Source organism: Trachymyrmex cornetzi, unplaced genomic scaffold (genome assembly GCF_001594075.2).
Source record: "Trachymyrmex cornetzi isolate Tcor2-1 unplaced genomic scaffold, Tcor1.1 scaffold641, whole genome shotgun sequence".
In the NCBI taxonomy this organism is placed as follows: Eukaryota; Metazoa; Arthropoda; class Insecta; order Hymenoptera; family Formicidae; genus Trachymyrmex; species Trachymyrmex cornetzi.
In genome coordinates this window covers 229,642-246,162 of record NW_017299961.1, presented here as the reverse complement: position 1 = coordinate 246,162, position 16,521 = coordinate 229,642, and the positions used below count along the sequence as shown (strand labels likewise).

At 34.4% G+C, this 16,521-nt stretch overlaps 2 protein-coding genes across 3 annotated transcripts in view; both read left to right on the top strand.

Annotated features, from left to right (window-relative positions):
• Positions 1 to 2,982: 2,982 nt before the first annotated feature.
• Positions 2,983 to 4,907, top strand: GatA (glutamyl-tRNA(Gln) amidotransferase subunit A, mitochondrial). Its single transcript, XM_018516561.1, has 2 exons — positions 2,983 to 3,612; positions 3,871 to 4,907. Exons 1-2 carry the CDS (start codon positions 3,081 to 3,083, stop codon positions 4,899 to 4,901), a joined length of 1,563 nt encoding a protein of 520 aa, XP_018372063.1. The 5' UTR covers positions 2,983 to 3,080; the 3' UTR covers positions 4,902 to 4,907.
• Positions 4,908 to 9,424: 4,517 nt separating this feature from the next.
• Positions 9,425 to 16,521, top strand: part of Liprin-gamma (liprin protein kazrin) — a 144,102-nt gene continuing 137,005 nt past the window's right edge. For both annotated transcript variants that reach the window (XM_018516586.1, XM_018516584.1), the window contains exon 1: positions 9,425 to 9,843. The gene's annotated coding sequence lies outside the window, so the exon portion shown is untranslated. The remainder of the gene's footprint in view (positions 9,844 to 16,521) is intronic.

Here is a 16,521-nt window from a genome sequence, read left to right as displayed (position 1 = left end):
AATACCCGTTCGCGACAAGTGTGTGCAATATTCGTTTCCGACAGTGACGGGGGATTATTTGTGCGTGAGATAATGCGTGCGGAAGCCGGATTTAGTTGCGATCTTGTCGATGAATGTTCTCGATCGCCTCTTTCGTGCTTTTCGTTGCGATCGAGCACAGTGAAATTGCGAAGTTAGCCGCGTTCGCGGAATACCGGAGGCTAAATGAGGTGAATCTTGGGTTTCTTTTTGACCCGGCTCGTCGAAATTATATGAATATATATCGTCCTTCCGCCATTGTCGTTGAATTCTCACCGGTTCAAATATGCGTTCGCGACGTGTATGTGCAATATTCGTTTCCGACAGCGACGGGGGATTATTTGTGCGTGAGATAATGTCTGTGGAAGCCGGATTTACTTGCGATTTTGTCGATGAATGTTCTCGATTGCCTCTTTCGTGCTTTTCGTTGCGATCGAGCACAGTGATCGAGTACTCTCTTCGTGTAAAACTCCAATGGGGAAGCTAACGTACCCTCGTCACCGATTTATTTGAAAATGAACGAACCGCAGCCGGTTCGTCGCGTCGCGCGTTTGTTTCGGGAGTGCCGTTCTAGTTATCGGACTAAAGTTATAGTCCGCGCGCGATTATAATCCATTATTCGCGAGTGTTTGACGCGAGTGTCCTGTGCGAGAGGATGCAACTATATTCTGAGAGGAAGAGGAGGTCTGGGAGAGACATCGGGCACCAGTAGAGCAACCTTGCGGTAAGTATTATTATTTATTTGTAAAATTAACCTTTTACTTGTTTTTAAATCATTTTATTTAACAATGATTAAAAAATGATTACTTTTAAATCATTGTTAAATAAAATGATTTAAATAATTCTGTATTCTCTCTCTCTCTCTCTCTCTCTCTCTTTCTCTCTATAAAATGATTATATAAAATAATTCTATAAAATAATTGTATATTCTCTAAAGTAATTATATACCTATGTATTCTCTAAAATAATTATATATATTTTTTAAAGATCTTAGCAAAAATAAATTTGTATAAAATTTTTAAGTAATTTTTGAGTAACTCTCCTTTTATTTAAATTAGATAAAAGGAGAATTACTTACAATTTAGATAAAATAATTATATATATTCCAAAACAAAAATAAGAAAGAGCATACGGCCATGTATGCAAGTTATTATTTGCACAAGTCATATATTTAAAATAAAATTACATCTAAACGTTTCGGTCAAATCGTGACCATCGTCAGAACAACCATGAGAATGCAAATGTTAAAGAATATAATTTAGCATAGTAGGACGTCGCAGTACAAAATTCCAAAAATTAATCCTGTTTTCATAATCTCTATTACAGTGAAATTAAGAATTTATTCTGGATAATACATAGCACTACTGCCTACTGTGTCAGTTTGGTGCCCATTTTGTCAAACGCTTATTTTTGCTTACGTTATAAAAAATTAATTATCGCTAAATTGCAAACAGTATAATAAAAACTGCCTATACTATCTGATGGAAGACATTTTTTAGTTTGTACTTTATGTTTTTAAAGTTTTATTTTTACCTTTTGTTTAAGAAATATTGTCTGAAAACAAAGTGGTATGTCAATATCGGTGAATTTCCTTCTAATTAATTTAGAAAATATATATAATTATTTTAGAGAATATATATAATTGTTTTATATCTAATTAAATAATGGGTACAAAATTCGATACTTATAAAAATTATATTTTGAAAATTGCATGATTACACTATAGAAAATAATATGTTAATTTTAACTTACAGTCGTATAGTGGAATTTCTGAGACATGCAAAAATGTTAAATTAACACACAAATGTTAATTTTAACATTTTTGCGTTTCTCAGAAAATCCACTGTACGACTGTAAGTTAAAATTAACATTTTATTTTTTACAGTGTATTTTTCAGCAAACTGCATGCGTTCATATAGCAATTATTTTTTAAAGTAATGATTATTTCTTTACTCTGTTTTAATTTGGATTTTAATTTATTTGTTACAGAATCATCGTAGCGACGTTGCAGATGTAACTCCACTGTTGCGCATCGGGTTGGTGAGTGATAATTCAACATTTTTATTGGGGTAACGGATGTATGATAATTTTATTAATATATCATGTACATACCTGAATACATGTATGCATGAATTTAATAACAATTCGGACAAATTTGTATAGTATTGCATACATCCGTTTCCTTAAAATAAACAATTTCAAACGACTTTTAGTCTTGGCAACCATAGTCGTGTTTTTTCGTGTGTATACACATTATACATCTTAATAAATTTTCGATTCGCTATGTATAGTACATTTTAAAATAGTTTCAAGTAATTAACTCTTCGTGGACCGACGATTCTGTTTGGTGTCATGCACTCTTTTATTTCATAAATTGCATGCTGAATTTTATGAAGTTTGGGCTGTAGGATAATTTGATAAAGCTTTGTTCAAATTGAGGTAAAAATTTAAAAATTCTAAATAGTAGATTTAGAATGACAAACGGAATTTAAGAAAAGTAATTTGATTATCATAAAACTCGGCTTTTAGGATATTTTTAATTCCGAAGTAGGTAACATCAAGTTTCCAATTTCGCTTTGAACAGGTACTGAGATTTCCAAACTGACTTTCAAACTCTGATTTTGAACATTGCGACACAAGAGTCTCCTTAATGAGGCTTGTTCTTTTTAGCTGAACTTTTGTAGTTCATCTTTCTTCGTCTTTTACCGCAAAAAAATGAACATTGTTGTGTAGTTTACATCCATTTCTTCAGAGGACAGTAGTGCGCGGCGACATTTTGCGTCCTCTCTCAGGTTTCTCTCTACCCTTACAATCGAAACATTTTGAATATAAATCGAATAATAAGTAATCGATTTATCGACTATTCGAATTTGAACCATATTCGATTCGATTCTAAGAGATACGTTCGATTATTGAGAATGTCTCGCATTCTCGCACTCGCAGAACTCGCATAATTGCTTGCGCGGTAGAAATTCTGCTTCCCAATTGCGATTAATTTGAGGTTATGTGTCTGTCGCCTATAGAAAGGTTATACATAATAGTGGCATGTTACGGGATGGACGATGAATAAGCTATTATCTATTCCGATCAAGGAAGCTAGTCGGGAGATCTGTGGTGGTACGGTGCGACCATCCGAGATCTGTAAGGCCTCCATTAAATTGACTTCAATCGTCAAGCCTTTAAATCCTTATATCAACGTGACAAATGATGTTGCGGGAGAGCAGGCAAGCTCCGCCGATGAGAGACAACAGAGAAACTCGTTACTGGGACAGCTCGACGGCATTCCCATTGCCGTTAAGGACAACTATTGTGTCAAGGGTAAACCTACGACCTGTGCTTCTCGGATGTTGGCAAACTTTTCCCCGGGCTACAACGCCACCGTCTACGAGAAGCTCAGGACGCAGGGAGTTGTTTTGATCGGCAAAACTAATCTTGATGAGTTTGCTATGGGCTCTGGCACTGTAGATTCGCTTTATGGACCAACAAAAAATTTATGGGGCTCAGAAGTGTTGTCTCAATTTTATTCGTACGGGTCTGACGATTCGCAGGTCACTACAAGGAAACTCCATGAAAAAGATGCATGGCGCATAGCAGGTACATTGCCACAAATTATTAGTCATTGTTCAGTGCACTTGTCATTTACCTAATTTACGTTGAGGAATACATTATATAATAAACACCAATTGATTGTAATATAACATCAATATTATAATTTTACTGTTATAACGTATACTTACAATATCGTATGTAACAGTTATATTGTGTTGATGTAAAATTATAACATTAATGTTGTATTACTGTTTGTGTTTATTAAGTAGTAACAATTTTTGGGATATAATAAATTCATCTTAGGTGGCAGTAGTGGAGGTTCGGCGGTTGCAGTAGCTACAGGTACCTGTTATGCAGCCTTGGGTTCTGACACTGGTGGTTCTACTCGCAATCCTGCGTCCTATTGTGGTCTAGTTGGCTTGAAACCAACTTATGGTTTGGTATCACGTTATGGTCTTATTCCTCTATTAAATTCAATGGATGTACCTGGTATTCTCGCGAGAACAGTAGACGATGCTGTATTAATTTTAAATGCCATAGCTGGTCCCGACCAAGCAGATCCCACTACTGTACAGAGAGAATATGTTCCAATTAACTTATCCGAAACGATAGATATTAGTAATCTTAGGATTGGGATACCAAAGGAGTACGGAGTACAAGGCATAAGTGAAGAAATTGCAGAATGTTGGGAAAAAGTCTCTTGCCTTCTGAAAGAAGCAGGAGCCAGTGTCGTCCCAGTGTCGTTACCACATACCGATTACTCTATAGTATGTTATTCCGTTTTAAATCGATGCGATGTAGCTAGCAACTTGGCTTGTTATGACGGCATAGAATATGGTCACAGAGCCAATGAATGGAGTTCGGCTCACAAACTGTACAAGAAAACTAGATCGGAAGGTTTCAATAATGTGGTCAAAGGTCGTATATTAGTCGGGAATTATTTTCTTTTGGCGGAAAATTACGAGAAATATTATGTTAAAGCAATGAAGATGCGTAGATTAATCGCGCAGGATTTTGATGTTGTATGGAATAGTAATGTAGATCTTCTGCTGACTCCAACTACGCTGACTGAAGCCCCGAGATACGACGAATTTGTACAACTGGACAATCAGACGCAATGTTTGATTCAGGATCATTGTACGCAACCCGCGAATATGGCTGGTTTGCCTGCGATCAATGTACCAATCAAACTCTCTCGCAATAGGTTACCTTTGTCCTTGCAATTAATGGCGCCGCTCTTTCACGAACAGAGGCTACTTACAGTGGCAAAGTGGATCGAGCAGACAGTACGATTTCCGAGACTCGAATTGAAGAATTCATGTTTGCTTGAATAAAATAACTTTTTACAATCATTGGTGGATTTTCTTTGGTTTATTAAGCTTGCATTCTTTTAAGTTGTACATATATATCACGTTAGATTGATTTGTTACGATTTTATACGAATTGCCAGCTAATATCATTGGATTTCATATATGCACCTTTGAGTATTACGTATACAATTAGAACGAAAATTAGTATATAGATTTCCCTGCGTAGCGCAACGGCGCGTAGCGTAACCCTGAGGCTATGCAATGCAAACAAGTTACACTCCCGTATACCATCTAGCGTATCTGAAATTCTATTCGTCGTGTAATAGCGTTTGCTTTTGCAACCAAACGACCCTCGTCTCGTTTCACAGCGTTATAATGTTTATTATATACAAAGAGGAAATGGTGGTTCTCTTCACTGTAAGACTAATTCTTTGAAAAACAGGCGAGAAAGAACTTTTTCAAGTAAATATATGTTATTGAAAGAATAATTTTTTATTAAGTTTTATTTTTTAAAGACAATGCAGCCTTTTTTATGTCCAATTTTTGTACTTGGTGTTTATTTTCCATCTCAATTTCGGTTATCTGATATATATCATGTTATATTCTTATTTTCACTGCGAGTTGCTGAAGCTTGCATGACAAAACTCTGACATTTCGAAATTCATTATCTCCCGAGGACCTGAGGGTGATTTGAGCAGAGTACAAACAACTGACAATATAGGCATGCAAACTCTACTCACGTAACCGACGTAGCTTCGGTAATTAGATTGTTGTAACGTTTCAGTCTGATCTATTGTATTCATATCAGATTAAGAAATGGGAGAGACGATCTAATTTATATAAACTCAATTACGTTTTATTGTTGCGAAATTCAACGATATATATAAAAAGCTGCATAATTATAAAAAATAATTGCTGATTGTATAAAAGAATCGAATATTGCGTGTATAGAATAAGTAAATTACTAGTCGAATTACATTTTTCTTTTAACACAGGTAGATGACGTCTGAAATAGTGAAAGCAAGATTTATTTCGAGAAAAATACAATATTTCCTTATCTCGAAATGAACCTTGCCTTCGTTATTTCAAACGTTATCTACTTATATTATTCATTGAAAAGTTGAATAAACGAGGAGACGTTCAATATCTCTGCACTGAATACTAAATGGTATTCATATGTATCTTTTTTTTCTTTTTACAATTCAGCGCGATATCTGTCTCCGAGTTTTAAGGAAATAGTTCAAAAGCACAGAAATAATGTATTCTTTCTGTATGTATATTATTTCGTTCTCTGGTAATAGCGGTGCAAGTGATGTCGGATCGTGCATATATTCGGACGTTTCTATTCAGACGCGTGCTGTCTAATTTTGTATTCTCTTTTCTTGCTATATTACGTAATTCCGGTTCTTATCGTTGTATAAAATTAGGTTGACTACGAAACCACGAGAAATGGAACGATTATACGTTCCATTTCTCGTGGTTTCGTCAAAGAGAAACTGAACGCTACAAGTCTTTTCGTTACTCATTGCAGCATCTCGCTATCATATCATTATCATATTAAATATAAAAAGTTTTAAATCATTCTCTGAATGGTTGAAATATATAACTTTATATGAATTCCTATTATATTATTTTTTTAACTGTTGAATCGTTTTCCAGTCTATTCACTTTCCTGTGGACAAAATTAAAGCGAATATGAACGGCTTGCTCGAATGTGCTGAACTGGGTTGCATCATGTACAAAGCTGTGTAATTAATGACAGAGGAAATAATGTATCTAAGTACCGTGCTCAAGTAAAGCGCTCGTATTACACGCTTTAATCTAGACTCGTAAAGCTTTGCGGCGACCATCGGCGGGAGCTATACTTTAGAACATCAAACGCGCTTGGCAATCATTCTCCTTTGAGTTTAAAAAATATGAAGCCTTTGTGATTGATGCAACCCTCGACTCCAGCCTGATTCCATCGCATGTTGTTTCATTATCTCGATTAAAGCTCGTCGTAAATCCTTGACTAATATTCACCAAAAACGAGATACTCGGCTGTCCTACGCATTTATTAATCTTGTTTGTACAGTTTTGTATTGGTGCAGCAATAAATGATGGTGAAAGGGTAAGGGAATAATTACGCATGAGAGAGTTATTAAAACTTTTTTATCTTCTCTTGCCCTTCTTTTTTCGCGCAATTATCCCACCGCGTGAAACATTTTTATGACCCGACGATAGTCCCACGAAGAAAGTTGGAGCTGCTTCTAAAATAAAATTTACATAAAATTATGAAATAATTTTGATGTACAATATAAAGAAGAAGTAATTCTTTATATGTTAAAATTATTCGTCAATTAACGTAAAAATCGTAGATATAATTCAATTAAAAAAATTTAACAAAGAATTGAAGAAGACGAGAGGCGCATATTTAACACTTCACAATTTCAAACGTGATTATTATCGATTATTGGCGATTCACCGTGTTCCACAGCCAATTTACATCTGCTTGTCCAGGTGTAAATGATATACAATGCGCGGCTAATGGAACTTGAATTTCGAGGGCACGCGCGTGATCTTTTGATTTATGATATCAATCGAAATCGAATTTCGCAATCACATAGTTAGTAGTGGAATATATATTCAAAAACCTTTCATTTGAAATCCTTTCATCCATTTCTTATAGAAAATTAATACTGAAAGATAGTGATTAATTACTTATTTTGGGTATTAAAAGCATTGTTGTATTATAGTATTTTTAATTCGGCTGTAATCTGAATAATTTTTGATGTAATTAAAATTTTATTCTTTTTCTCTAAAATTATAAAGGAGGATGAGGTCCGGTAACCTCTTTCAAAATATCTTAATACACTATTATAAAGATGATGAAAAATAACTTTGAATTTTTCATCTATTATTGTTTGAATTTTCCTACATTTTTAAAAGTCCTGTAAATAATAAAAAAAACTTGGGCTGAACGGAAAGAAGTAAAAATACGTTGCAGACGGAAATTTAATATTCCAATTAATAAGTAATTAATCACTATCTGTCAGTATTAAATTGACCAGTATTAAATTGGATTTTGTAAGAATATCAGATCTAAATACGATAAAAGCCATATGGCGTAATCTTTGGGAAATATTGAAATATTTTCCAAAGATTACGGAAGTTGTAACAAGAAAGTTTTAATCAATACTGATTAACAAAATTCTTTCTTCATTTCTCTCACATTACCTATTCTGCAATTAAAATCAAACTAAAGTTTAATGATGAGTTTTAGAATCTCTATTGCGATGTTCTAGCAATGTTCTAGCGATTTTCTTAAAATCTCAAAAACAAAACTTTTTAGAATATCTAACAATAATTAGTGAGAATAATACAGAGGTTACGGTTGTATCTAATGAGCTTTCAAGAGAAAAAAATACAAGAGACATCAAATTCGATCTTATATGTATTATGGCTTTTTGACAATTGTTTGGCGTATATATGATTGCATGTAGACGAATTACTGCATTTTTAGTCATTATTTATTGATAATAAACCTCGATTGTACAGCTTTTGCGAAGCAGATAAGAGACAGGGAGATAAATGAATTGAACGAGCCAAATTGATTCTTACCTCGAGCAATTTATCTTCCAAATTTAAGGAAATACTACCCTCTCCTATGTATAATAAGCATATTTGTTTCTATACAATTAAAAATCGCGTATATTTTTGTTAATTTAATTCAAAAATCAATTTTATCAATTATTTAGAAATTTCTCGAAATCAAATTTAATCAATTTTAATTTAAATTTTACAGACACTTTAATAAAATCATATCCAAATAAAAGACATAACTTTTTTTTAAATGACATTTAATGTTTGCATAATTTAAATATTTCAGATATTTTACGATATCAATTGAATTTCTAGGAAAGTTTTCCTCACAGTAGAACAAACCTTTGCAATTGCATTTTCGAGAAACTCTTAGGAATACATCGCGATAGTTATTAGCAACAAGGAAGCGATAGAAAGAGACGATGATAAGCAGCTTGCAGGAGATTTTTAGGCAAACAGGTCTCCAGGTCTTATACACGGTATTCTCGTCGCACTGTGCAAGCTCGCTCTCACCATTGCGGCACAGAAACGTCTCAAGGATCTGCCATCTCGGAGATCTGTCAGGCAGAACGGTAACTCGGAACGAGATGGAAGGAAAAAGGCAAGCGGCTGGCTACGTGCGCGGGAGGGTGGCCGTCTCTGGGAAAACAGGGTTGGGCACAGGGTGGTGAGGACGCATGCGTCGGACCCGGCCGTCGGGGGCTGTCGTGTCGCTCTCTGTCGTCGGTTACGCCAGTCGTCGTGACGACTTCGAGCCGTCGTCGTCAAGAACGTCGTGTTTTCAAATCGTCCGCCGCGCGCCCACGCAACCTCACCGAATTTTCTCTTTCTCTCTCTCTCTCTCTCTCTCCTCTCTTTCTTCCTCCATCTTCCTCTCTCTCTTTCTCTCGTATTTCATTTCTTCCCCTCATACTCTTCGTCGTATTCGCTCACTCGTCGCTTGCTGCGCGCGCGCGCGCGCGCGCGCCAGTCGAGAATGTCGCGGCACTTGCACCGCACTTCAAATCGCTGGCAACTTCGCGCCGCGGGTGTCGTCGGCCGCGATCGTCATCGCGAATGAGCATTTCCGTGTGTGTGCCCGGCAACGTCCGATGGGGGATCGTACGCGGGTGATGTTGCGCGACTCGCGCGGTGGTGCGACAGAGTGACCTACGTCTCGGGGCCGTATATATATATATATATATATATAAATTGCGTCCTTCACGACCGCCGAAATCGGTCGGCGCGGACTTGGACAGGTGCGCGAGTGACCGCGGCACCCCTCCTACCACCGTGTTATCACCGTCGGCTGCGCGCGACCACCCCCGCAGAGGTGCTCCATGATTGCACTCCGCGTCGCGACAAGTGGATGGGTCTCGACACCTTGGATCGCCCGATATCGCAAGTGAGTGTAATAGATAAGTGTAGTAAAGGAGAGAAGGAGGGAAAAGAGAGGGAGACTGCGGGTGAAAATTCAATTAATATTTAAATCAAGGTGCATTTTAAGCACTCGAATAAAAGTCTTGTTGCATTAATTGGAATTCAGGTAGATTTAACCAGAGAGTTACGGATTAAACATTTATAGTGAAATCTATCAAACGTTTTAATCGAGCTTACCAGAAATTTAGTTACGATAATTAGAATTCTGATTCATTTGATCAAAATGAATTCGTTTTTTCGTACTTCTTATTCGTATATACAAAAAAACTAGAATTTTTTTCAGTGAGAGTTTTCCTCTCCAAGCGAGATATCATCAAAATGACATTAAAATAAATTAGGACTGATCAAAAAGTGACTTTTAATGATCATTTTGGAGCCATTTTGATGTCACGATGACTTTCTATGCTGTTTACACGAAAAGAAGCATTTTCCTGAAATATTTAAAAATATAATTAAATACAGATCTGAAAATTAATTTTATTGGACCCCATTAAAATAATTATATAGAATGCTTAAACTGGTAACTGGAAGTTAAAATTTTTTGCAGCATCGTCCAATATAAATTTCTACGTAATCTTGATAGTCCAGCAAAATTATTTTCAGATCTGCATGCCTAGCTAAATTATTTTATCAGCAAAATTGTTTTTTCCGTGTGGGTTTATATGATGAATATGGAGTTTGCGATAATAGAGTGAAATTAGAGATTTGTACTTATCTCTCGGACGAGAGTATGATTGCGGAGAACGTACCGTTCCGTTTTATTACGAAAGCGTATCAGTCTCAAGGGAACGCGATTAACATGAGGTACTTCCGTTAAATTTTATGAAATCAAGAGGCTGATAGTTGCATTGTAAAACTGATACGTTTGAATACGAAGCAGGATCATTCAGGAACTCTGCTTGAAATATCCAGAGTTGAATATTATGCACTGTTTCTTGTGAAGGAAATGAAAGACCGAAAGATTATATATTGGACATATTGCGCCGAATCGATACCGTATTTCCGTAACATATGATATGCAGTGTGGAAATGGAATAGTTTAAAATACAAATCTGTTATACAGATAAATCGTAGTCAGATAGATTGCAGTCGTATGAATACGCCAAGTTTTTTAATGAACGAGAAACTTTTTCGAAAGTGTACGACAAGTAACGATATTTTTCTCCTCAGGGAATTTTTCTTTCAGATCGATATTTCCTCCGCTCGTTCGTACGGTCACATCGGTAACTTTGAATAATTTCAAGACGATTCTGCAATATCGTAGGTTGCGATCAGTATACATAGGTTGTTTTACACTGAGAGAAAAAAATGATGGTTGCGGTTGCCATAATTTAACTATAACTTATAGTCATTTCTCGTGTATGTAGAATTTGGATTAATATCTAAAATTAAAATGTTTTATTCATCCTTATTTACTATATTAGTAATAATAATTATATTTATTGTCCTACCAAAAATTGTATAATTATAATAATATGGTACATATTAATCATACGAAGGATAAATCTTAAAAAACATCTTAATTTTAGAAATAATAATTGTGGTGGATATACGATAGAGTTCTATTTTTATAGTATAATAGTTTAATAGTAAATTACTATAAAAATAACTATAAAAATGGAGCTCTATCGTGTATCCACCACAATTATTATTTTACTTTGCAATTATAATCGTAAATACCAAACATTTTCCTCTCACGTTCAATATGTGTACGTCTTCGTAGATAACGCTTGATTATTTATAACAAACTTTATATATGCAATGACTAATAATACTGATATAAACTAATATAATACGTAATTATTATGAACAAAATACGTAATATGTAATAATTATAATTTTATTATTGCAATTGTATAATAGAATTTTACATTAATATGTTAATTTATTTAAAATAATTATATTTACATTCGCCGGATAGTCGGAAACATGTAGCAAAAAGTTAAAATGCCAGAAGCTGTGTTATAAAAGGAATCGTCTGCATATACTTGGCCGGACAGTGACTCGTTGCAATGCGATATCGCCGGCAGTTTAACACCGTTGTACTTTAGTTGTGCAGTTCGCGCGACTACAACGTCATTTCCTTTTTCCGCCTAACACTGGGTCGTCTACGTAACTCCATTAGACAAGTAAACAGGATTGTATGCATAACGGGCTCCACAGTACTTTTCACAGTGTTATACTGAAAACACGCACGGAGATCATCGCGCCTTTCGTTCTTGCGCGCGATGTAAGAGGAAATATATTGCTGCAACGTCTGTCTGCTCTGCCAGTTCGCATCTTTGTCGATATATCGCGTGACGTGAAACCGTCGATGTCTCTTCCGTTTATTCACTCGAGTATTGAAAAATATACTGAATAAATGGAATAAGCGCAGATGATGTGAGAAAATGCGACAATAGAAAACCTTGGCCATATTTAATTTTCAACGAGATCTTTTATTTTTTTTTATTTTTCTTCCGAGGGATCTCTCCTCATTTTATTTCTGTTTTTCTTCGTGTAGAGCCTTTATGTCGCACCCTCTGTATATTTGACGCTTTAGTATCGAATTACTATCCTATACTAGTTCGTTTACAAGCTACATCCAGGGAAAACATGTAGCTTATTAGGGAAGAGCTACCGCACGTACGGTTCATTGATCATTCAGTCGATCCTTATTGTTCGCTTTGGGCGAATTATGCTAATTAGTTTGCTCGGTGGCGAGTCGTCGCGTCGTAAAACACTCTCATCGCGCTAGGAATAACTTTAAGTTTCTCTCCTTTCTCTTTATCTTCTCGTTTATCTTTTCCTGCAATATTTTTCGTCCTATTTTGGAAGATACTGATCAGTTTACGCATTACGCAAAGATATAACATTTCGAGGGAAAGTTGAAACGTTCGCGACCTTAATATCTGCGACGGTGCTTGAGACTTTCTCACGATTTGTCGTATTTTTATCTACGTTAATTACTGCGAATTTTTCATCTAATTAGACGACGTCAGATCGAATGTACATAATTAGTACATCATATTGATAATTAAATTAAACAGAATAACACGTTACGATAACATAAACATGACATTAAAATGGATTGCGATTGATCGAGAAATGACTTTCAATTTTAATGATTTCAAGTCAATGACTTTTGTTCTGCTTGCACAGAAAAAGAGACTATTCTTAAATTAAACATAATACACTCATATATAAGCAAAATATTGCGATTGCTTCAAACATATTAATTTTGAGTCGATTAAATTTGTTTTGATGCAAGTATTACTTTGCACTCAATTCAAGACTTGCTCAATTAAAAAAAAAATCTTATATTAATATAAATTCAATCAAATCAAGACTAAAATCTTTAAAGCAAGATTACAAAATTTTTGCTTATATATGAGTATTTTATGGTTGATTTAAGAATAGTCTTTTTTTACTGTGTGGAAGCTTACTATTAGATTTATTAATAGATTAATAGATTGCATTATATCGAATGAAAATACACGATATTGAAAGTATTCTAAAAATACTCTGTTCTGTGGTAATCAATATTCATATTCTTTGTGCATTTATACCATTTGAAGGTTCTGTATTATATCTGCGGTATGTACAGTATAAATACATTTGTTATACTGGAATGGTTCAAGTCTGATACGTGCGTCCATGACGCAGTTCCGTACGATAAATAAATTCATTACGCTTCGGAAAATTCCGTGTTACACGAATAACATCATGTGGAAAAAGAAAGGCGGCAAGTTCATGATAACGAAGCGTCGAAGACCGGTTAGAGGGCTAATTTTATTATCGAGAACAGCCAGTAAATTATGTTCTTATTCCATATTATGATTAACTCCTTCCTATCATTAATTCAGTCGATCGTCGTTTAAAACGTATTATTGACTTTTCTCCGTTATTTTATGCTCACTTAGTATCGTAAATTGATACAGCTTTTTTGATTATTATAATATATCAAAAGATACTTTATTGGAAAGCTTAAACAAAATTGTGATAAGATAAAGAATGATAGATCCCCTCAATTACTTAAATTTTTTGTTTAATTTATTTAAAATACACGGTTTATGCTGAAGTATCTAAAAATTTGGCTAGATGAAAATCTGAAAATAATTTGATTGGATTATTAGAATAATTATGTAAAGGACGTTTAAACAGGAATTGCTAGAATGTCAAAATTTGTTGCATCATTGCTCATCGTACTTCTATGTAACTACTTTAATGGCTCAACAAAATTATTCTCAAATTTGTATCTAGCTAAATTTTTAGATATTTCAGCAAAATCGTTCTTTTCGTGTACGAGTGAAATATAATATTTAATAAGGCAATGTATAATTGTAAGATATATTTAAGTTAAAAGAATATCTAAAGAATTTTAATTTTAGTTTCTACAATAACATCATAGATCTCAAAAATGGTCACTTCAATTTCCACTCAGATGATTCGAACGATGGAATCTTCTGAGTGGCCGGATCTTCTCGGCCGAGAAATTGAAATTTGACTGGGCTTAATCCGTGGTGATCGAAGGAAGGGATTTTATCGACAATAGTGGAAGGACATCACGAGATTTGAGTAAATAATTTGAGAGATTAGAATTGGAAAGAGAAGGCGCGTTAAATGAAGATAATCGTCCAAGTTTCAGAACATTTGTATCGCGCATAGTGCAGAAGCGCCGCTGAAAGCTTCTCCATAAAGAGAAGCCGTTTATATTACGTTGATTATTGAAGCGCATGGGTTCGCATGGCGGATGATAAAATTTTGCCGTCACTCGACGGACTGGCTTTCCGTACTAAGAATACCTAATATCGATTAACCTTGCGATCCGTACACGTGAGAACGTTCCTGTAGTACCTATTTTTTACTACATAATTAGATATCTGACCCCCATACTGCTATGGGACTCTGCTTAATACTAATGATATAATTATACTACATATTACATGGCCACGATAATAGGTATCAAGGATGTCTTCATGGGTTCCTTTGAGGAATCCGTATTAATGTTCATGTATGTCAAGGTATAGATACATGTACTATTCACAGAAAATCAAAGACTCTAGTATGAATTGTAGATCAAAAATGTAAAACGATTAAGCGAAAGATTTTTCAATCTATTGTATTTTATATATATTTGCTATTTTTTTTATTAAAAAAGTATTGTTATTACACGCTAATGAAATTTAGTTTTATTATTTTACGAATATTACAGAATAAAATTTTATTACTTTTTTATTACTTTTATTGTGTATTTTTCTGTTTATTTAAATTATATAGAATTTCTGTTTTAAGTTGATTTTGAATTTTTTCTCTTTTTTTATTATTTATATATTGTTTTTTACATTCCGATTTTATAATGAATGACATTTTGCTTATTCATTAAATAATTACATCCTTTCGCTTATGATTAATTTAATAACATTGTATGCAACTGCGTAATTTAATACTTAATTTATAGATTGTTATAAACTGCATAATTTTGTTTTATTTGTTAGAAGCAGAGAGAGAGAGAGAGAAAGAGAATTTTTGAATTTAGAATAGCTAAGCACATGTAAAATCTAAAAAAAGCATGACGTTCCATATCACATTTATTTGTACATCGTATAGTCTCATTCGAAAGCATAACAGCTGAACGTTAAATATCATACATCATGCATTGTTCGAATCCGAGATTACTTCCGGCAAATAAATTGAGCGCGTGCAGTGCAACCTGTGCAACACATCGGATTGTAATCGATATAGCAGCTTACGCTTTTTACTGAAATAATATAATCGTTTGACCGTTTCATATTCTCGTTAAATTTCGTCGTGCGATCTAATATCGATGGTACGTTACGTTTTAAAATTTATATTTTAACGAGAAGTGGGCAAAAAAATTTGAATTTTCCACTTATCTTACAATTAAAACTCTGCCTTCTTAAGAAAGAGGATAAGAATTCTACTTTAATTAAAATTTTAATAAATTTGTGCGATGTAAAAATTTTTATCTTTCATCACACATACCCTTGTTAAATTTTATCTAAAAGATATATATTATTTCTTTAAAAAATTTTTATCATTGCTGTCTTCGTGATATTTCGACGCAATTCCGACCCGCGAGGCCAAGACGCCACAGAATCGTCGCGTGTAGTTTTCTTGTGGCGCAGATGGCACATTCCAGATTCAATTGGATGACAAAAGGCACATTTACGGACAATACGTATCACTGAGCTGCAGAATAACTCCCCCCTTTTGATGTGCCACTGGCGATTAAGTACCCTAATCTCACTGACATCGTTCATCACTGACAATGCTCGTGTGGTGTCATCAGGATTGGGTCGAAGCCTTTATAAGTCCTGGGCACTTTTAATCGAAAGAACGTGGCTTTAATAAACGGATATATACGATAATTCGATTAAAACAGATAGTGTGCATTATAAAACGCACACTATCATACGTTAAACATGCATTTTGATTAAATATAGTTACATTTATATTTTGCTTCAGACTACAATAGGATTTCTAAATTAATATAGCAAAGAAATGTTATCCAAATTGTGAATAAGAAAAATTTCCTTTCAATAAGGAAACGAATAATATTCTGGGGAATGGAATAATGCAGTAATCTTTCGTTGAATTTTTAGTCTTACAAGTAGAATTTTTTCTTTTGCTTTTACGCTTT